The sequence below is a fragment of the Canis lupus genome, chromosome 26, assembly GCF_003254725.2.
Source record: "Canis lupus dingo isolate Sandy chromosome 26, ASM325472v2, whole genome shotgun sequence".
Taxonomy (NCBI): Eukaryota; Metazoa; Chordata; class Mammalia; order Carnivora; family Canidae; genus Canis; species Canis lupus.
In genome coordinates, this window is record NC_064268.1 from 10377036 (window position 1) to 10398907 (window position 21872).

At 42.1% G+C, this 21872-nt stretch overlaps 1 protein-coding gene across 3 annotated transcripts in view; it reads left to right on the top strand.

Annotated features, from left to right (window-relative positions):
* Window positions 1–21872, top strand: part of PTPN11 (protein tyrosine phosphatase non-receptor type 11) — an 83016-nt gene that overhangs the window by 56085 nt on the left and 5059 nt on the right. For 2 of the 3 annotated variants that reach the window (XM_025474009.3, XM_049101680.1), the window contains exons 10-14: window positions 1180–1311; window positions 5874–6040; window positions 6991–7058; window positions 7530–7681; window positions 19870–19982. In XM_025474009.3, the coding sequence (XP_025329794.1) occupies window positions 1180–1311; window positions 5874–6040; window positions 6991–7058; window positions 7530–7681; window positions 19870–19982 (632 nt within the window). The remainder of the gene's footprint in view (window positions 1–1179; window positions 1312–5873; window positions 6041–6990; window positions 7059–7529; window positions 7682–19869; window positions 19983–21872) is intronic. The other variant, XM_025474010.3, reaches the window with a different exon arrangement.

Consider the following 21872-nt stretch of genomic DNA (forward strand, 5'->3'; position numbering starts at 1 on the left):
TGTTCAAATTTCCTTCTGCCATTTTTTTTTTTCCTTTCAATTAATCGTTGACTATGGGGATGCCTGCAGCTGCTCTCTTATTTATAGTTTTATAACTGAATTTCTTTGTCTTCCTAATATAAAAGGTAAATTTCTCTTGCTGATACTGGTGTATTGGTGATTGTAGAAAGTCTGCTCCTATTAAAAAAAAAAAAAACAAAAAAAACACAAAAATAGTTATCTGCCCAGGGCATGTCACCAAATATATATACAGACTCATCTCTCATTGAGCTAAATATCATCCTCTTTGGCAACAAGAATAATTTACTTGGTGCCATATATTTCAATCTGTCTGCTCTGAAGCCAGCAGCTACTGTAGGCTTGGTGTTCCTAGGCACCCAGTGAAGCGAAGGTGATGTGTATAGGAGGTAGCAAATGGATCTGGATATAGAAGAAGCAGCTGGTTCAAAACCCCATCAGCTGCCTTGCTGTGCTGGAGTTTTTCACACTTGAGTTAGATAAGGTATGGAGTCCTCCTACACAAGTGCGGAAATGAGCCAGACAGTCTGGCTCTTTGGGCAACCCATCCACCTCCAGAGGGTAGCTTGCTTGCTTGCCTTCCCTGGAGAGTGACTGGCAGATCTCTGGAATCCAGAATTCAGTGATTGCTAGATAGAACCCTCAAACTGGCTAGTCCCTCACTCTGCATCTTTGGTTCCTTAGAGATAAATGAAGAATCCTTGACTGTCCTTTGACATGCGTCTTAGATCACACAGCTCTGCAAAGTCTGTTCTGTCTTCTCCTTCTCCTGGCTTTGCAAGTACCTGCTTTTCTTTTTCTTCTTTTTAAAGATTTTATTTATTCACAAGAGACATACAGAGAGAGGCAGAGACATAGGCAGAGGGAGAAGCAGGCTCACTGTGGGGATGCGGGACTTGATCCCAGGATCCCGGGATCATGATCTGAGCCAAAGGTAGATGCTCAATCACGGAGCCACCCATGCATCCCAGTACCTGCTTTTCTTATTTGAACTTATTTTTCCTTTCCTTTGAAAATCCAACAGATGCTAGATGGATCCTTTTCCTAATACTGGTCATTAAGACTCGAATATTTTTTTTCCTGAATATTTATTTTCCACTGGTTTAGGCTTTAATTTCAGAGTTCACAGAGGTTAACTGTCTTTTCTCTGATCCCTTTCAGAGTAAATGTGTCAAATACTGGCCTGACGAGTATGCTCTGAAAGAATATGGGGTCATGCGTGTTAGGAACGTCAAAGAAAGTGCTGCTCATGACTATACATTAAGAGAGCTTAAACTTTCAAAGGTTGGACAAGTAAGTATATTGTCGTATTTTACAGACTTTGGTAAGCAGTTTTCATATGCAGTACTCCAGGGTCATGCAGTTATTCACGTGTGCATGCATTCATGCTCTCATTCACTCATTGATGTAGTAGCCATTTATTAGGCGCCTTCTATGTACCAGGTATGTACATTGCAAACAAGATAGGTACAATCCCAGCCCTCACAGAACCTAGGGGGTTAGAAGGTTAAAAAGCAAGCAACCAGCTTGCTTGATTGTGCTCAGTCTACGGAGGCTACAGGAAGTTATGTTAGAAGTGACTGGGTAATTGAGATGGAGTAATCAGAGAGGGCCTCTCGGAGGTTGTATCACTTGAGCCAGAGGTGGAGGAGCCAGGCATCCAGAGAGTCCGGAGAAGAGTGTTCCAAGCAGTGGGAACAGCAAGTGCAAAGCCTCTGAGACCTGTTTCGTGATCAGATTCTATGGCATCAGATCTCAATTGCTTATAGTTTAAGTTTGTCACTGGGGTGACTAACTTTATAAACCAGGGTTAGATTTGAATTCATTTTAATTTCATGGTTAGAGAGGACTTACTTTTTCAAGGTCTTTTGGGGACACAGATGAATGAAGTCTTTGTCCTTAAGGAATTGAAATCATGTAGCAGTGGGAAGCCACATACACAGCTGTGCTTCAGAGCAGACACAGGCTGTGACAAATCTGAAGTGGTGTGGGATTGTAAAGGTTGGGCTTTCTTCTGACTGGGATGTCAGGGAGACTGTTTCAGAAGACGCTGGGCTTTTCTGGGTAAGATTTCCACTGGAGAAGATGATAGAGAGACCTCCCAGATGGAGGAGGTGTCACTGTAAGCCCTGGCACTGAAGTGCCAACTGAAGTTGGAAATGGGATTTATGGGGAATGAAGGCAAGTGGAGAATTGAGGGAATAAACTCCAGAGAGGTGGGGTCCAAGTTGGGAAAGAGTCTTAATTCTTACATTAAGAAATGTGAATTCCGTGTATTAGTTAGCTCGGAACCTATGGTGGTGATGCTTTTGCCAAGTGAATGCACACACAAAGCCTTGTGTTGGGAAAGTGTCTGACAGCTTTGGGTAGGGAGGTTCGGGCCAGGTGACCCAACTGGCCAGCAGGCTTGTTGGGAGGCTTCTGCGGTGGTCTGGGTCTGGTGGCCTCCTCTTCAGAGGTCAGATCCCAGGGACTCTGGCACTTGTTCTTTTTTGCCTTCTTGTTCCTGCCTCCAGAAACAAATATTATGCAAAATGCCAGAATAAATGGAAGAGGAGCAATGGAGGTGATGGCTGCCTTGAGGTGGCACCTGCAGGGTGTGGGAATGGTTGGGCTGCTGGAGGAGGAGGGGGAGGAAGAACCAACACAGTGTGAGGGGACAATGGCACTGTGGTGAGGGCAGAAGATATACAGGATGGCAGGGCTTGAATGGTCCAGGTAAAAGGTGGTGTGGTGGTGGCAGGGTGGTAGACAGAAGAGGACTGCCTACAGGTAACTGAGGAGTGGATGTGAAGGAGTTTGGTGACAGTGTGGATGGGGGGTGAGGGGCAAGGGTGGGTTAAGGATGATCACCAGCTTTCTAGCTTGAGTGAGGGGTTGGCAGTGGATTTGAGCGGAGAGGGAAGGGCGAACAACCTCCTGGACAGGTAGAGTGTGAGATGTCTTTGAGATGTCAAAGTAAAGATGCCAGGGAGGCAGGAATGGAGGTTGGATGGCGAGGGGAAGTAGGATCCAGAGCATCATGGGTGGATGGTTTTTTTTTTTTTAAGCATTTTATTTATTCATGAGAGATCGAGAGAGAAAGGTAGAGACATAGGCAGAGGGAAAACAGGCTCCCTGTGGGACCATGGGATCACACTGTGAGCCAACGGCAGGTGTTCAACCACTGAGCCACCCAGGTGCCCCAGATTGGCTGGGTTTTGATGAATGGAGGGCTAGTTCTTCTGTCAGCAGAACGGGAAGAGGAAGAGGTGACCACAGATGCAGGTAGAGGAGCTGACATGTATTTTCTTGCTATTGTCTATAGCAAGGCCATCAACTGGAATTAGAAGGAAATCAGAGATGAATTATCTGGGGAAAGTGGGAAAAATACCAAATAATAATGTGTAGAAATGATGAGGAATCCAGTGAATTTTCAGGCAGCACTGAGTGCCCATTTGAATAGGTGAATATGAACGTTTAGTGACACCAATTCCCTGGTGTGATTTTTCTCCAAGGACACTGTTCCTCGGGTATAAAATGGTGAAGGTGGGTGGTTGGTTTTGTCCAGGCCTGGGGCTTTTCCCAGGGGTGCTGTGGATGGAGAGAGAGTGGAGGGAGCAGAGCTGTACAGTGGAGGGTGATTGTCACAATAGTACTCTGGAGGCACCTGGGTGGCTCAGTTGGTTGAGCGTCCAACTCTTAATCTCATGGTTTTGAGTTCAAGCCACATGTTGGGCTCCAAAGTAAAGATGGAAAGTACCAAAGTACCACCCTGCCACCACCACACCACCTTTTACCTGGACCATTCTACTGGGTGTAGAATCTACTTTAAAATAACAAAAAAGAATAGTATGTAGAATCTAAGCCTGATGTGGGGCAGCAGGTTAGAAGAAGGCAGGTGGAGAATAGAAGAGGGCTCAGTGGTCTGCTGAGCTCCATAAGGTGATGGTCAGGGGACCAAAGGTAGCTGGAAACCTGGGTGGCTGTGGTCCAGAGTGGGATGCTGGGACTTTTGACATTAGCAGGAGTGTGATTCTGCTGATGGTGGGATGAGGCGGAGGGTTACTCTGCTGCAGAGATTGAGAAGCTGGAAAAGCATAGCTGTCAAGCTGAAATGGAAAAGATTTAGAGTACACTGGCCAGAGATTCCAGATAGGTTTGTTCAGATTTAGGCTAAACCACCCATCTTCTTATTATCAGGTGTTTCTGAGTAGCAGATTGATATTTCTTCAGTTTTAGTGATAAAGTATCCATCTTCTTGTTAACAGAGATTTTTGAGCAGCAGGTACAGGAAATATTGACATTTGGGTTTGTGTCTTATACCCGTGGATTCAGGTGCCGACACAGGACAGATCATTTCTCCAGAATTGCTGGTCACGTGCTTTTTATAGAAACACATTTTTTACCTGCTTTTTATAGAACACATTTTTTTCTAAAGTGCTGTGACATGATCTCATTTAAGTTTCTTAGCAGGGAGGAGCTGGGTCAGAGATCTCTTGGGACAGAGATATACCAAGGACGGGAGCAGGATGTTCAGGGCAGCTGGGTCTCCTTCCTTGAGTGTCCTTACGGGGTAGTCCCCGAGATTTAGCTAACTGGTAATGTCAAGAAAATTTTTTATTGTGACATCGATAAATTAAATGCACATAATTCAAGAAAAGATCTTAATTGTGGTTTAGATTCCTTGGATGTCCTGAAGGTCACCGGTGGTAGACACTGGCTTCATTTTTCTTTCTTTTCAAAATCTCCTTTAATAACGTCACTAGCTTGGATTTCCTTCAGATACATAAGATGCAGATGGAGCAATCAGCAGCACTGCTACAGTGACCTCATGTGGGTAGACCCAGATGGTTTTCTGTAGTCTTGACCTTGGTTACTGATCCCTCTCCTCAGAAGAGCACCGGTGGCCGATTCTTTTATTGCTGCCAAGTAGCGGCTGTGTGTTTAATTGGTCTTGTTTAATCCCTCTCACTGTATTGTGAGAGAGATGATTATTCCTATTTGCAAATGAAGAAATTGAGGCTTAGAGATGCCTGGAGATGACGGTGATTATGAATGCTGGAATTTGGGCTTAAACCCAGCCTTCTGACCACAAAGCCTGTCTACTTACCTACTTTGCACTAAACAGAAGGTTTAACTGCTATGATGTTGTAATAAAAGTGGGTGTTTGGGGAGAGGGGATGAGGGCTGGGTATAAAAAGACAAAGAGGAATACTCTTGACAGGGTAGCTGTTTTCTTATCTGCTGGGAAGAAAGCCCCAAGTCCCAGAGGCTTCAGTTGCCTCCTGAATTGAGCTACACGCAGACAAGGAAGATGGACATTGCCTGCCACCGAAGATTCAGAAAGCTGATTCAGGTTGTAGCCTCCCAAGGAACTGATCGCTGTAGGACCGAATCCCACGTCGGGCTCCTGGTGCCGACATTTTGGTTCTTTTTTTTTTTTTTTTTTTTTTTTTTAAAGTTTATATACCATTTATACAGATGGCTTTTATTTTTTTATGATAGTCACACAGAGAGAGAGAGGTAGAGACATAGGCAGAGGGAGAAGCAAGCTCCATGCACCAGGAGCCCGACGTGGGATTCGATCCCGGGTCTCCAGGATCACGCCCTGGGCCAAAGGCAGGCACTAAACCACTGCACCACCCAGGGATCCCGACATTTTGGTTCTTATGACAGAGGCAAACAGTTGCCTTCAGGATTGCTCAGCCAGATCCGAAAGGAGACATGATTTGGAAGCTTGTCTGACCTTTAAATGGAACGTGGGGAGATTCGGTGCTGGTCTGCTCCATTGGCTCACATTGGGTCCAGGGAAGATCAGAAATGGGCGATTCCTCAACCCCTTGATTTATTTAATTCTTTTCTGGTTTTTCTTGGCTCTACTCCAGGGGAATACAGAGAGAACCGTGTGGCAATACCACTTTCGGACCTGGCCGGACCACGGAGTGCCCAGTGACCCTGGGGGCGTGCTGGACTTCTTGGAGGAGGTCCATCATAAGCAGGAGAGCATTACGGATGCAGGGCCTGTGGTGGTTCACTGCAGGTGACCGGCCCCTGCCACCTCTCCAGGCCGCAGCCTGTCCCATCTCTTAATGCCCAGGGCTTGTCTTTACCTCCCCACCCCCAGCCCTTTCACTGTGAGAAGAATTTCATCTCGGTTTCAGACATGCATAAACTGCATGAAGGGACACTTTGACCATAGAGTATTTTTCTCATAGGTCCTACAGTACTGCCAGGTATTGGTGGTGGCCGGGCAGAGGGTGGTGGACTTACTCCTTATCCTCAGGCAGCCTTTACCTAGTCTAGTGATGTTTGCTTGTGTGTATATGTGATTTTTTTTTAATATGGTAGTTTAGAATTAATCACTTTGATTGTGATCCTATTCTCTTCTGCTGCAGGAATAAGATGCATTTTTCCCCCTGATAAGACACTTGTTCACTTCAAAAGATTTGGACCACTCCCTCCCCAGACCTCTGGAAGCCCTGCCCGTGGCATCTCACCACGGTTTACAGCCTCCTGGCACCCAAGTCTGGGCTTCATGATTATACCGGGGGAAGTTTAGTTTACCAAATCTCATCCATACATTGGGCAAGTAGCTGTGTATGAAACTTTTTCACTTTTTTAAAAGCTACTGTTTATTGAGCATGTGCTCCACTCCGGCCTCTGTGCTCAGTGTTTTCCATACATTACTAACATTTGATCCACACAACAACCCTGTAAAGTATGTGCCATTATCTGCATTTCACAGATGAGGAAACTGAAGGTCAAAGAGGTATGGGATTTGCCTTGGGAAGTCCTAGAGAAGCTGGGCTCCACGTGTGGATTGGACTAACCCCAAAGCCCTTAGCTAATCTATTCTCAAATACAAACAGGCAGTCTTATAAATACTCTCAAGAGCAGACATTGTTTCTGTTCATATTAATAGTGTGGGTTTGAGTCCAAAACCCCTATGAATGGCTCCAGCGTCATTGCTCTTTGTCCTTCTGTCCACAGTGCTGGGATTGGCCGGACAGGGACGTTCATTGTGATTGATATCCTTATTGACATCATCAGAGAGAAAGGTGGGTCATCTGGAGGGCAAGAAGTTGTAAGTTCTTTTTTAGTTTATGGAAGGAAAGTGCTAGTGAAAATAGCCTGGAGGAGAGAATTTGAATGTTAAAACATTTTTAAAAATCTGGGCTGAAGACTTTGACTTTCAGTTGTTTATAGGAGAACAAAAGTGATTCTATTTGAGCCTTTGACATAAAATGAAGCCCAGGAGCCGTGGTCCCGCTGCTGTGGTCTTTTGTTGAATATGCAGTGGTGGTCTCTGGGGTGGTGCTGATGGAGAGTCCTGACCTCCGATACTTATTCAGATCATTTTCTGGAATCATTTATATTAGTCAGAAGGCAGTGTAGCCCTTGAAACATGTTCAGTTAGAACATTAAAGACTACATTTACTATATCTCTGAGTCTGCTAAAAGTTGTGCATTAAACCACTTCATCCTGGCCCCACAGTTTCTCCTAATGCTTCATGGTGCTTGCTTTGCAGGTGTTGACTGCGACATTGATGTTCCCAAAACCATTCAGATGGTGCGGTCTCAGAGGTCAGGGATGGTCCAGACAGAAGCACAGTACCGATTCATTTATATGGCTGTCCAGCATTACATTGAAACACTACAGCGCAGGATTGAGGAAGAGCAGGTACCAATCCTGGAGGGGGCTGGTGTGCATATTTGTACTTTCTTTTCTGGGCAGCTCTGATACACTCTGCTTTTGAGCAGGATGGGCCTCTAAGAGATAGCTGTTACTGTTCAGGAATGAGAAACTCATTCCCAACCAGGAAGGGCCTCTCTGGAAACTATTCCCTACTTCACAACTCTGGTATTTCAGCAGAGGGTAGCTTGGAGATAGCTGCTATCATCCTGGCCTGGCAGATTGGGGAACTGCCACGTGGAAAGGTTAGGATTTTCCCAGACAACATCCCAGGATTCTCACATGGCAAGTTTGGAAATGAAAGCCTTGAAGTTTCCAGCCTGTTCCTGTTTAGATCCAGGCCATCTTTATCCTGATCCCATCTCTTAAACAAATGCTTCACTCTTCATAGCACATAGCAGTTTGAACCATAAACTTGGTTGAGTTGGAAACAGTGAAATTTCAATTTTAATAAGCCATGCATAATGAAGAAGAATGTGGAGTTGGAGCATTTCCATTTGAAGCTATTCATAACAGACACAAAGCTGAGTTAATTAAGAATACGCTGAGATGAGGGAAATGAGGAGACTGCTCCTTTGGGGATCTGGGCATCTCCCCCCCACCCCCCCACCCCCAACTGCTCTGCTGCAGACAGGGGAATGTCTAAACAGCAGTGATATCTGCCTACTTTACCCTGTGTATTGCCTTCCAGAGAACCCGGCTTCTCAGAATGGCACCTGCCAGCGAATTGAGAGACTTCTAGCCTAGCAGAATAGCAGCCACATTATCAAAAGCTTCATTAGCCAAAGTAAGATATCTGTCAGCTTAGTAGGTTCTCAGTTCACATAAAAAGACTAGATTATGGGGTGCCTGGGTGGCTCAGTCGGTTAAGTGTCTGACTCTCGATTTCAGCCCAGGTCATGATCTCAGGGTTGTGAGATTGAGCCTGGCACTGGGCTCCGTGTTCAGTGCAGAGTCTCCCTCTGCTCCTCTCTCTGCTCGTTTGCATTCTCTCTCTCAAATAAATAAGATCTTAAAATCCAAAACACTAGGGGCAGCCTGTGTAGCTCAGCGGTTTAGTGCCGCCTTCAGCCTGGGGCATGATCCTGGAGACCCAGGATCGAGTTCTGCGTCGGACTCCCTGCATGGAGCCTGCTTCTCCCTCTGCCTGTCCTCTCTCTCTCTATGTCTCTCATGAATGAATAAATACAATCTTTAAAAAAAAATTCAAAACACTAGATTGTTTTCGTTGTACAAAAACATCTTCAGCAACGGTGTACGTATAGAAATATAAGGTCAAATAATCAACATGGTACCAGTTTTGACCTTCAGTGCTTTAAATCTGATTTGGTGTTATCGTAATTGTTACAAAATATTTAGATGGTTGCTATAGGCTATTTTCTATTTGTCTTCCAATTATACTGAATTTGGGCCAGGAATAAAACATGAAGTTGCCCATATAGAAAGACCTCCTAATAAATACAAAGAGAATGTAGCACACTATTGGTACAAATTCAGGAATATCTTGAAGCATATAATCTTGTTTGGAAAAGCTAGGGGAAAAGCTCTCTTTATTTCATTCAGAAGTTTTGGTATTTATCCTTGTTTTGGCAACTTTAATAGGGACTTCCCCAGCCTTACAGCACTTGAGATCTTCTGAATTACCGTATATAGTCTCTCTGACCCTAAATCTCAAGATGTAATTTGGATTTAAGAACTCCTTTAAAGATAGCTTTATCGGGCAGCCCTGGTGGCGCAGCGGTTTAGCGCCGCCTGCAGCCCAGGGTGTGATCCTGGAGACCGTGGATCGAGTCCCACGTCGGGCTCTCTGCATGGAGCCTGCTTCTCCCTCTGCCTGTCTCTCTCTCTCTCTCTCTCTCTCTCTCTCTCTCTCTCTGTGTCTCTATGAATAAATCAGTAAAATCTTTTTTTTTTTTTAAAGATTTACTTATTTATTCATTCAGAGAGAGCTACCCTAAATCAGTAAAATCTTAAAAAAAAAAGCTTTATCACCCCAGGGTCAGGAGGGGGTAGAAAAAAGCAGAACATATTCCTTGATAATTTAAGTCTTATAGAATATCGAAACTGGATGTCACTGATAATCCTATTTGAAGAGTGCTTCAAATGAATGCATGCATTCATTCGTTCAGCCAGTACTTTTTGGTGCCAATATGTGCCAGTATTGTCCTTATTAGCACATTAACTGCTCTTTGGGATCTGAGCCTTCAGAGTTTAAAAAGATGGGTTGGGGGATCCCTGGGTGGTGCAGCGGTTTGGCACCTGCCTTTGGCCCAGGGCGCTATCCTGGAGACCCGGGATCGAGTCCCCCATCGGGCTCCCGGTGCATGGAGCCTGCTTCTCCCTCTGCCTGTGTCTCTGCCTCTCTCTCTCTCTCTCTCTCTCTCTCTGTGACTATCATAAATTAAAAAAAAAAAAAAAAAAAAGATGGGTTGGCTTATTCATTTTTAAAAATGAGATCCTATAACGTGTAGTTCCATTTAATTCCATGTATGAACTTACTACCTGATTTTGTGGTAGAATTAAGAAGTACCTTCTTCTGGTAGAAAGCTTAAGTGGTAGCCTTAAGAACTAGTGAAGCCACCTGAGTTTTAAACTAAGCCAAAGAATGAAACTCATTTAGGATCATTGGTTATTCTTTTAAATACCATCATTTCTACAATTCTGAAGAGTTAAAGACCTTTGGGAATGAAGGAATTTTTGAAAGAGGGTAAATGAAAAAAGACAGTGAGTCAGGGGTGTTGAGCCTGGGGAAGGAAGCAGGAAGTAGTGCTGGTGCTGGGAGGAGGCGAAGCAGAAATAGGTGGGCGACCAGGGGAGGGTGCAAATGAGGCGAGTTTGAGAAAATTCTCAAGTTTTTATAAAAGATTCTTCCCACACTCTGCCATTTGCTTGAAGGTAGATTTGTTTGTTAACTTCCAGTTATAGCATTAATTTTTTTTTTAATTTGCAAACCCAGTGTACGTAATTCCCTTCACCTTGTTAACGTTAACATACTTTATCATTCATTTGTATTTTCTCTCTTTATATACATTTATGTAATTTTAAAAATGAAGTGTTCATAAGTTGCAAATATCTGTGCCCCTTTGCTTCTTAATATTTTTGACCTATGTATGTCAAAATGTGTATGTCCTAAAAATACAGACATTCTCTTATTTAACCATAGTAAAATGATAGAACCAGGGAATTAACATTGATATGGCACTTATCAATATAGACCATATTCAAATTTTACCAGTTTGTCCTCCTTCTATCTTTCAGTGGTCCAGGGCCCCCTGGTACATTTGGCTGTCATGTATCTTTACTTTCGTCTGGAACAGTTTCTCAATCTTTATCGTTTTTTGTTTGTTTGTTTTTAAAGATTTTTTACTTCTTTATTCATGAAAGAGAGAGAGAGGCAGAGACAGGCAGAGGGAGAAGCAGGCTCCTCACAGGGAGCCCAATGCGAGACAGGATCCCTGGACTGGGATCACACCCTGAGCCAAAGGCAGACGCTCAACCGCTGAGCCACCCAGGCGTCCCTCAGTCTTTATCTTCTGTGACCTTGCCATTTTTGAAGAGTTCAGGCCAGTTATTTGATAGAATGCCCCTAGTGTGGATTTGTGTGATGTGCTCTCTTGATTAGAATCAGGTCGTGCGGGCAGCCCTGGTGGTGCAGCGGTTTAGTGCTGCCTTCCGCCCAAGGTGTGATCCTGGAGACCCTGGATCGAGTCCCATGTCGGGTTCCCGGCAAGGAGCCTGCTTCTCCCTCTGCCTGTGTCTCTGCCTCTCTCTGTGTGTGTCTCTATGAATAAATAAATAAAATCTTTAAAAAAAAAAAAAAGAATCAGGTCATGCGTTTTTGACAGGGCTATCACGGAAGTCATGTTGCATCCTGGTACCTCACGTCAGGGGCACTTCTGTTGATGCATTTCATACCTGGCAGCGTTCTCTTTGACTGCTTAATTAAGGTGTTGTCTGTCACATTTCTCCACTGTACAGTAACAATTTCCCCTTTTTAAATTAATATCTTATAGGAAGATGTTTGAGACTATATAAATAACCTATTTTCCATAATACGTTTTGTGTACTGATTTTGCATGTATTCACTATTCTTGCCTGGAAAAATGACTACTGCAACATCTGCCCAGTGGTGATTTCCTACTTCCTAATTCCCTTTTCATTCATTAGTGTGGCGCCTACTCTAAGGAAGAGCTTTCTCTTTTCATTCATTCATTCATGTCAGAATGGGTGAGAATCCATTTCTAGTATTTATTTTGTTCCTTAAATTGTCCCAAATTTGGCTAGTGGGAACCTGTTCAAAATGGTTCTTGTCCTTTTGATAGTTCTCATTTTTGAGTACTTCATTACACTTTTTAAAAAATTTTTTTTAATTAAGTTTTTATTTAAATTCCAGTTAGTTAACATACACTGTAATATTAGTTTCAGGTGTAGAATTTACTGATTCAGCACTTACATACAACACCTGGTACTCATTACGACAAGTGCACTCCTCCATCCCCATTACCTAGTTCACCCTCCCTGTGACCATTAGTGTATTCTCTGTAGTTAAGAGTCTGTTTCTTAGTTTGCCAAACTACTTCTTGCATGCACCCCCTCCCCTGTAATTGTTTGTTTAGTTTCTTACTGCCTTACACTTTTGGACACCAGAATATGAAGTCTCATCTTGTACTTTCCCAGCTATTTTTCATAGGAGCCCTGATTTTACAGGAGCCTCTTTATTGTAGAGTGCTATTTTGAAGCCAAGAGCTGGGTACTGGCTGTGTTTATTTGTACTGGTATAGGATTATTTGTATTGCTAAATAGCCAATTAATTACTGCTTTAATTGTTCAATTGTTGAGCTCTTGCTGTATAACCTCATATTTATATGAGGTTTATATATTATGTGAGAAATAGATATATATACGCACACTTCTTCTCCAGTAGCTTTTTAAAAATAAACTTTATTTTGGAATAATATTTAGACTTCTAGAAAAGTTGCAAAGATAATGTTAAGAGTTCCTTTGGGTGCTTCATCCAGTTTCCCGTAATGTTAACATCTTGCATAACCGTAATACCTTTATCAAAACTAAATAATCCCAATAAATTGCTGGTGACTACACTCTAGAATTTATTCAGATTTCACCAGTTTCCCCGTAAATATCCTTTTTTGTTCTAGGATCCTATCCAGGATCCCACATTGAGTTTAGTGTCCCTTCTGGTCTGTAATAGTTTCTTAGTCTTTGCTTGTTTTTCATGAACTATGACACTTGTAGAGTGCTAGTCAGATATCTTGTAGAGTGTTCCTCAGTTTGGGTTTATTTGATTATTTCTTGTTTGACTGGGGTAGTGGATTTTTGGGTAGAGTACCAGCAAGGTGATTTGTGAGGTACCCCTCTCATCACTCAAGGGGCACCTGATAACAACAACATGGCCTAGGGATATTAAACTTGCATCACCTGGCTAAGGTGCCAGATTTCTCTTACTGTAAAGACTCCCTGTCCTTACTTTGTTCTTTGAAGTAAGTCATTTAGTATAGATCATACTCAAAGGAAGGGGAATTAAGCTCCATCTTCTGGAATGAGTAGTTGCTATGTAACTTATTTAGAATTCCTTTGTAAGGAAGATTTGTCTCTTCTCTCTGTTTGTTTATTCAGTTTTTTCTTTTTTCTTTTTGAGAGACAGTCCATGTTTGTATATGTGTGTATGTGGGGTGTGAGGGGTGGGGGCGAGGCCGAGGGAGAGAAAGAATCTTAAGCAGGCTCCTTGCCCCGCACAGAATGTGACATGGGGCTTGATCTCATGACCCCGAGATCATGACCTGAGCCAAAATCAAGAGTTGGACCCTTAATTGACTGAGCCACCCAGGTGCCCTTATTTATCTAGTTATTTCTTTATATCTAAATAGATTCATGTATATTTATTTTATACTTGGGGTAATAATCCAATATTATGCTATTTGTTGCTCAAATTGTTGCAGCTTTGGCCATTGGGAGCTTTTTCAGGTTGCCTCCTGTGTCCCTTTTGCATGTCTGTAGACTTTTGCTCCTGTGCACTTGCTTACTTACTGGCATGCAAGATGCTCCAGGCTCATCTTATATCTTCCCTGTCCCAGCCTTTGCATTGGTCATTTTTCTATGGAGCCCTGGTTCTGTTTATTAAAGACAAGTATTTAAAATTAAAGTTTTGTGTGTTGGGTATGCTTGTTGCTACTGGGTATTACTGCTTCTGGGTCCCCTCAGTGGACAGTGTTAGGAAATGATGTCTGTGTACTAATGCGTGTCCACATGCATCAATAATGTGTATCTATATAAGCTAAACCTCAGTTCCTGTTGATGTCTCCGCTCTCACTCAGTACCACAAGGCTCAGTCTAGCCTTCCCATTGCTAATTTGTAACTTCTCTGACTGGGAGAAACCTGGCTCCCATGATCTACAATTTATTTACTCATTTGTTTACCCCTAGTATACATGTGAAATGGTTTCAGAGAGACCTGTGTCCCTGTGAGAATCCAATTTACCATGTGGGCAACTCTTGTTTGAAGGAAATAATTCCACATTCCACAGCAAGCGTCCTTGAACTGCCGTGTAAAGGCTTTAGGTGGTATACTCTGAGTGAATCATTGTAGGACAGAAGTTATCTTTAAAAATTCTGTAATCAAAAAAAAAAAAAAATTCTGTAATCAGGGGGCTCAGGGCATGATCCCGGGGTCCTGGGATTGAGTCCCGCATTGGGCGCCCTGTGGGGAGCCTGCCTCTCCCTCTGCCTATGTCTCTGCCTCTCTGTGTCTTTCATGAATAGATAAATAAAAAATACAAATTTATTTTTAAAGATTTTATTTATTTATTTGTAAGAGACGAGAGAGAGAGAGAGGCAGAGGCAGAGGGAGAAACAGGCTTTCTGTGAAGCAGGCAGCCCAATGCAAGAGTCAATCCCAGAATCCCGAGATCACAACCCAAGCTGAAGGGAGACTCTTAACCTACTGGGCCACCCAAGTGCCCTTGGTGCTATTCCTGTAAGAAATATTTGGGAGCACCTGAATGGCTCAGTCGATTAAACATTTGACTTCATCTCAGGTCTTGATCTCAGAGTCCTGGGGTTGGGCTCCACGCTCAACAGGGAGTCTACCTCTCTCTCCTCTGCTCTTACCCCTACTTGTGTGTTCTCTCTCTCTCTCTCTCTCTCTCTCTCTCATATAAATTTAAAAAAAAAATAAATAAAAAAAAATAAATATTTGGGTGCCTTTTGTGTTCCAGACACTGAATAGATGCTAAGGATGTAATAGAAGAAGACAGACATAGCTATTGCCTTAATGGAACTCAAATTCCACCATATACAAAATTTGAGTTACTATGAGGCCCTTGTCTACATTTGTTCCAAAACTTTTATTCATTTCCCTGGACTTGTGCTTTTCACATATCTTCCTAAGTTCCTTGGTCCAATCAAAAGGCCCTTTTACATTTGTTCATTCATTCCCACATTAATTAAAGTAGGTTATACTGGGTGCCAGGCACTGTGCTGGGGGTATAAGTGATGATATTCCTGATATGGAAAGAAATCTGTGTGGTTGGACTAGAAGTTGTTGAGAGGGGCAGGGGGTGTCATAGGTGGGATTGGGAAAGTAAGCAGAAACCTGATTTTCAGGGGGTATGGCTTGCAGTCCATATTAACGATTTTAGGCTTTATCCCAAGGGAAATGGGATATCACTGAGGATTCTGAAGCAGGAGAGTGACATAAAAAGATCCTCACTTTGAAAAGAGGGTGAGGAGTGAGTGGGCTCTGGGGTCAAGCAGAGGTGACCAGCGTAGGTAAGGATTGATAGCAGTTTGGACAGGACGAGAGGGCTAATGGTGAGCACAGCGAGAAGCAGAACTAGTAATCATCTCATTTTGTGATGAGATGTAGGGGGGAATCAAGGTGTTTGTAATCCTGATGTCTGAACCCAGAGTATCCTGCCCAAGTAGTATTGTTGCTCCGGAACCTAGATAAGAGCATTTTCTTCTCATTTCCTTTCCTTTCCTTTCCCTTCACTTCCCTCCCCTTCCTTCCCCTCCCCTCCCCTTTTCTTTTCTTTTTTCGTGGGGGTGCAGAGGGAGAGGAGAGAGAGGATCTTAATTGGGCTTCACACCCAGCACAGAGCCTGATGTCACGATCTCATGACCCTCAGATTGTAATCTAAGCCGAAATCAAGTTGGGACGCTTAAATGAGTGAGCCACCAAGGTGCCCCAAGAGCATTTTCATTTGACCCTTTCTTCCTACTCTTGGCTTTTGGGCTTTTCTATCTTTTTTTTTTTTTCTGATTAATATATGCTTTATTTTTTTAGTCTTAATTTTTTTTTTGAAGTAATCTCTATGCCCAGCATGGGACTCAAACTCATGACCCCGAGATCAAGAGTTGCATGCTCTACTAACTGAAAAAAGCCACGCACCCCAGGCTTTTTTATAATTTAAAGTTTAGAAATGGACTGGAGTTACTTCATATGGCAAGATATTTAATGCCAGATGATTTTAGAGACTTATGGTTGGACCCTCCTCTCAACCTTGACTGTTGGCAAGGCTCTAAGATTTATTATAAATATTACAAAAGGTTTGGTAACTCTGCTTTGTCCTTGAATTCAGGAGGATAGATCAATTTCAGACCATTTTTTAGGGCTCTGTAACAAAACTCCCCTCACCCCTCCCTATGAAAACAACCCCTATCCCCTGAGATTTTTTCTTGTTCTATAAGGACAGCCTGGGCTGTCATAGTACTGAGAAATAAACTCCTCTAATTTGTAGATCGGTTTTACTTATTGTTCTTTCTAAATAAGCTAAGAGGCTCCAACATTTTTATGCTTTTTCTTGAGCCATTTAGTTCATTGAAATAATTCCTGTCCCATTTGTATTAATTGTTCCCATTAGAAAATTCTTTTGTAATTGCTTTATGTAGAAATACTGATTTTTTTTTTTTTTCCAAGAAAGTAATAGGGAAGGAAAAATGAGGGTTGCTGTTCAGTGGATCTAGAGTTTCAGTTATGTAAGGTGAAAAAGTTCTAGAGATCTGCACAATGATACCATATACTTGACAGTATTGTAGTGTATACTCAAAATTTTGTCAAGAGCCTGTATCTCATGTTATCTGTTCTTTTTCTTTTAACAACAATTTTTTAAAAAGTGTTGAGTAGAAAGCAAGCTTATGCTTCAACTTACTGGTTGTATATTTCAAATTTTTATTTTAAAAAAGAGTTAATTTTAAGTTATTTTAAGTAGGCTCCATACCCAGTGTGGATCCCAACACAGGGCTTGAACTCAAAACCCTAAGATCAAGACCTGAACTGAAACCAAGAGTTGGATGCCCAGCTATCCAGAATAAGTTTTAAAATAAGTGATGTTCTTAGCCAGGTCTTCCACTTAATATTTCATTTTAAATCCTATCTTTTAAGAAATTGTTTCTTGTGTAAGTATTTCAGTGCTAAAAACCTGTGGCTGCTTTTCAAGGCCATTAGATTTTTAAGAACAGTTGTTCAGAACGTTAAAATATTCTGTAGAGTAAACAAAACAGTTTCTCTTTGGATTTCATTTTTGCAACTTCTTTCCTAGACTCTAAGTTCTGTGATGGCTACTTAGTTAACAAATTGGCTGGGCTGCTTTAACAGAGTTGAAATAATAGTGGCTTCAGCAAAATAGAAGCTCATTTCTCTTCTAACATAAAAATCCAAGTTGGCAGGCAATTTGGGGAGAAAGTGGGCAGCTCCGCTCCATGGGGTCATCTGGGGACCCAGGCACTCTGTATCTTGTCCCCCAATTGTCCTTTCGGATGTTTCCTTTTCTACATGGTTACAGACAGCACAAGGAAGCAGACAGCAAGCAGCTGTTAATGTCAAGCTTTTTCTGTGAAGAGTCAGACAATGAATCTTTTAGGCTGTCCAGCATCCTTAATATTTTGTTCTCATGTTCACATATGGTAGCAGGTGCTTTATAATCTATAGGTTGGAGTCGTAACAACTCTTGTTGTATGTGAAATAAGATTTTCTACTTTTTATTCGCTGTTGTTTTGGGGTGAGTTTTGAGTAAGGAGAGGAAGGAGAAACTTCAGTGGATTTAAATTTATTTAAGGTTTCATTTGAAAAAAATGTAAAATACTACTAGTACTATACCTGTTGTCGATCATTTTATTTTGTTACATTTCTTCCAAGTTTTTTCCCCTTTTTAAGATTAATTAAACTTGGGATCCTTGGGTGGCACAGCGGTTTGGCGCCTGCCTTTGGCCCAGGGCGCAATCCTGGAGACCCGGGATCGAATCCCACATCGGGCTCCCGGTGCATGGAGCCTGCTTCTCCCTCTGCCTGTGTCTCTGCGCCCCTCTCTCTCTCTCTCTGTGACTATCATAAATAAATAAAAATAAAATAAAAATAAAAATAAAAAAATAAAATTAATTAAACTAATCTCTGCACCCAAGATCAAGAGGCACACAACTTTCCAAGAGAGCCAGCCAGGTACCCCTCTTTTTCCTTTTATAACAGCAATCGAATGTGGCAGTTACAGCTGTCAGCCCCAGGTACAACCCTTATTTCTACCCTTGGAGCCCCAGGGCAATTGCTTGGCTTGCAATCTTTTTTTTTTTTTTTTAAGATTTTATTCGTTTATTTAAGACAGAGTATGAGCAGGGGGAGGGGCAGAGAGAGAGGGAGAGGCAGAATTCCTGCTGAATGAGGAGCCTGATTCACCCCAGGATTCTGGCTAGGATCATGAGCCAAAGTCAGAGGCTCAAGCGAGCCTGAGCTACTCAGGTGCCCCTGCTTGCACTCTTTTTTATATTTTAAAATAAACATACCAAAAATTGGGACGCCTGGGTGGCTCAGTGGTTGAGCATCTGCCTTCGGCTCAGGGTGTGACCCTGGAGTCCTGGGATCAAGTCCCACATCTGGCTCCCTGCATGGAGCCTGCTTCTCCCTCTGCCTATGTCTCTGCCTCTTTCTATGTCTCTCATGAATAAATAAATAAAATCTTTTTTAAAAAACCAATAATCTACACATAATAGATAACATTATTGTATGTGTTTAGAATGTTCAGCCTGTATCATACTGTTTTATTCTATAATTTGTGTTTTTCCACTTAACATTGATTATGAAGCCTTTTTGGAGACACAGTCTCTCATGTTGTTCCTCCTCACTATTGCATATTACTTCATGATATGAATACATCACATTGATTCCTTCCCTGGGTATAAACACTATTAAGAATAACATGTCATCAGACATCCTTTTACAGCTCTTTTAGGCTCCTGTGTATGAGTTTCTCAAGAAGCAAATGTTCAAGGTTGTAGAATATAGTTTTATTATTACTAGATACTGACTGGTTAGTACTGTGAGTTCTGACCAGTAGTGCACTAATTTTACCCTCTCACCAGCCATGAATGGAAGTCACTGCTGTACGTCAGTGTTTCAAAAAAGGGTATGTGGATACCCTTTCTCATATTTGGTAGTTTTCTGGAATAATCCTAGAATGAACGCAACATTATATAATGATGATTGGTGGGTTAGATTTTCAGAATTGGTTATTTTTGGGTGAAATTAGGAGTGAAGAGTGATAAATCATATAACCGGGACTCCTACTAAATATATAGTTAGTTCACTCTGCATCTAAGAGGAGATTATTCTTCTGGTTTTCTTTGCCAAGTTTTTTTTCCCCCAAAAAAGTATCATTAGAGCCAAAAATGAAGTTATAAAGGTGCTAGGGTCTTTTCTGGGGTGGAGGTGGGAGGCAGGGAAGATATAATAAAGCATATTACTGTTTCTGTTAAGAGTACTACCATCTTTTGTACCTGTGTGCTATTTTTACTTGGAGTGAATTTATTTCTGGAGCTCTTTTCCCAACTGTTTATCTGAGAATCATTAAATGTGTTGCAAGTGAATTATGAAATGATTAGATGTTAATGTAGCAAAGAAAGTGAGAATTCTCTTTTAGCTCAGAAATAGATACATTTGGTTTAATACAGTAAGTTGTTAGTGCATGACTCTGCTTTTGAATTGCATGGTTCAAAAGTACTTTTCACTTTTACATTGAGGAGGTGAATTCCCTAACATTTGATCAACGTATTATTTAGGGTCCAACCTTTCTGTCTGCCTATGTGTCCGTCGCTCTTTGGTGAAATGCCTTCTTTGCTTCTTTTTCCCTTAAAAAAATCCAATTCCTCATATATCAATCTTCACCTTTCAGAAAAGCAAGAGGAAAGGGCATGAATATACAAATATTAAGTATTCTCTAACGGACCAGACAAGTGGAGATCAGAGTCCCCTCCCGCCTTGTACCCCAACACCATCTTGTGCAGAGTAAGTAGTAATGAAGGAAATTCTTTCTACCTGAACACGGTCCTATAGAAAAGCTTAAAAAACAACAGGTCTTGGCAGCACAAGCTGTCATTATTGTTGCCCAGCTGATTAACAAACGAGTCAATGGCTTTCTAAACTAAATTTTAATTTACCTCAACCGAAGGCTAATTGGTACACTAGCTATGATTATGTGAGGTTATAAGTATATCAAGTAGTGGTTCTCTATGAAGAATCTAATTTTTCTTTTTATGCAGTGGGGATAACATCTGTTATTAATGATACACAACAAAGGTAGGTATTTTTGGCCTTTTGATGTGTAAGATTCCTTGCTAAGTAAAAATAGATCAATTGACCACTAATGTCTCAACACTGTCAGGATCTGCTGATTTTCCAGTCAACACACAACAGAAATCTATTGGTCCTTTAAACCAAGAGTCTGCAAACTACAGCCTCCAGGCCAAATTCCGGCCATGGCCTGTTTTTGTACAGCTCATGAATGATTTTTATGGGGCTATATATTTTTTAAAAAACACCAGCACAAAGAATATTATGTACCAGAGACTGAGTGTGGCCTGCAGAGATTAAATTATTTACCTTCTGGGGATCCCTGGGTGGCGCGGCGGTTTGGCGCCTGCCTTTGGCCCACGGCGCGATCCTGGAGACCCGGGATCGAATCCCACATCAGGCTCCCGGTGCATGGAGCCTGCTTCTCCCTCTGCCTGTGTCTCTGCGCCCCTCTCTCTCTCTGTGACTATCATAAATAAATAAAAAAAATAAAAATTTTAAATTATTTACCTTCTGATCCTTTATAGAAGAACTTTGCCATCCCCTTGTTTAAGCTAAAACATGCATTAGGAAAACATTTGTTAAATTGATTATGTGAACAGCAGTTGTAAATTGTTGCTTTTCTATAAATTCTAAAGTAGTCTTTGGTATAACATTTACTTTTTTATTTTCCCCCATGAGTCTTATCTCTGTTTGCTTCTGATGTGGATTTTTAAACCCCTGCTGACTTTAATACTCTATATAAACGTTTTAGATAACAAATATGGCACTTATATTTACATTTGGTTTCTAGTTAATGTTGAAATGAAATTATACAGCAAAAGTATTCTTTCCACCAAGTTGCTTTTTCCTCCTGCTTGCTTTTTCCTTTCCCAGTGGACTAATGGGTAAAGTTGATATTTTAAATTGCTATCTGCAGTAATTTGCCATGGCAGCTGCATATCAGGGCTTTCCCCGAATATTGAATATCTGACGACTCCCTTCTTGGTGGCGGCCTATACCCTGTGCAGGGTGTCACCCAGGATACCCCAGACCCTGAGGCCTTTCTGCCCATTTTATCTTGTCCCTATTGGGTTGGCAGTGATGGCTGCTGGGTACCCTGTCCCCCTAGACTGCTCTGATCTCCACTCCCTGCTCATCAGAATGGAGTCTGGCCTCTGATGCATTCACTGGCCCTTTGTCTCAGGGCCCTAAAGCACCATGGAGCTTCACACTCATTGTTGCCCTTCATGTAGCTGAATTCAGGGCCAAATGGGCCTTTAGGCCCTGCCTCATTGCTCCTGCACTTTCCTTTCCTGGACCTCTTGCTCACTTGGAATGAATACCTAGCCTTTCTACATGCTCACATCTCACCCTGCTTCAGGGTCTTACTCAAAGTCCTCATTGTCTAGGCCTCCTTGGCTCTGCCCACCAGAAAAAAACAGCTCGCTTTCCTCCAACCCCAGAGAGCTCAGGGACTTAAGGCTCTTATTCCACTTTTATTAGGTTGATACTGCTGTACGCTTATGTTTTACAGCTCGTCCCAGAACTTTAGTTCTTACAGGCTGTGTCTGCATCATATCGAGCCCCCCAAGAATGGAGTGTGTACTTTATAAATACTGTGCA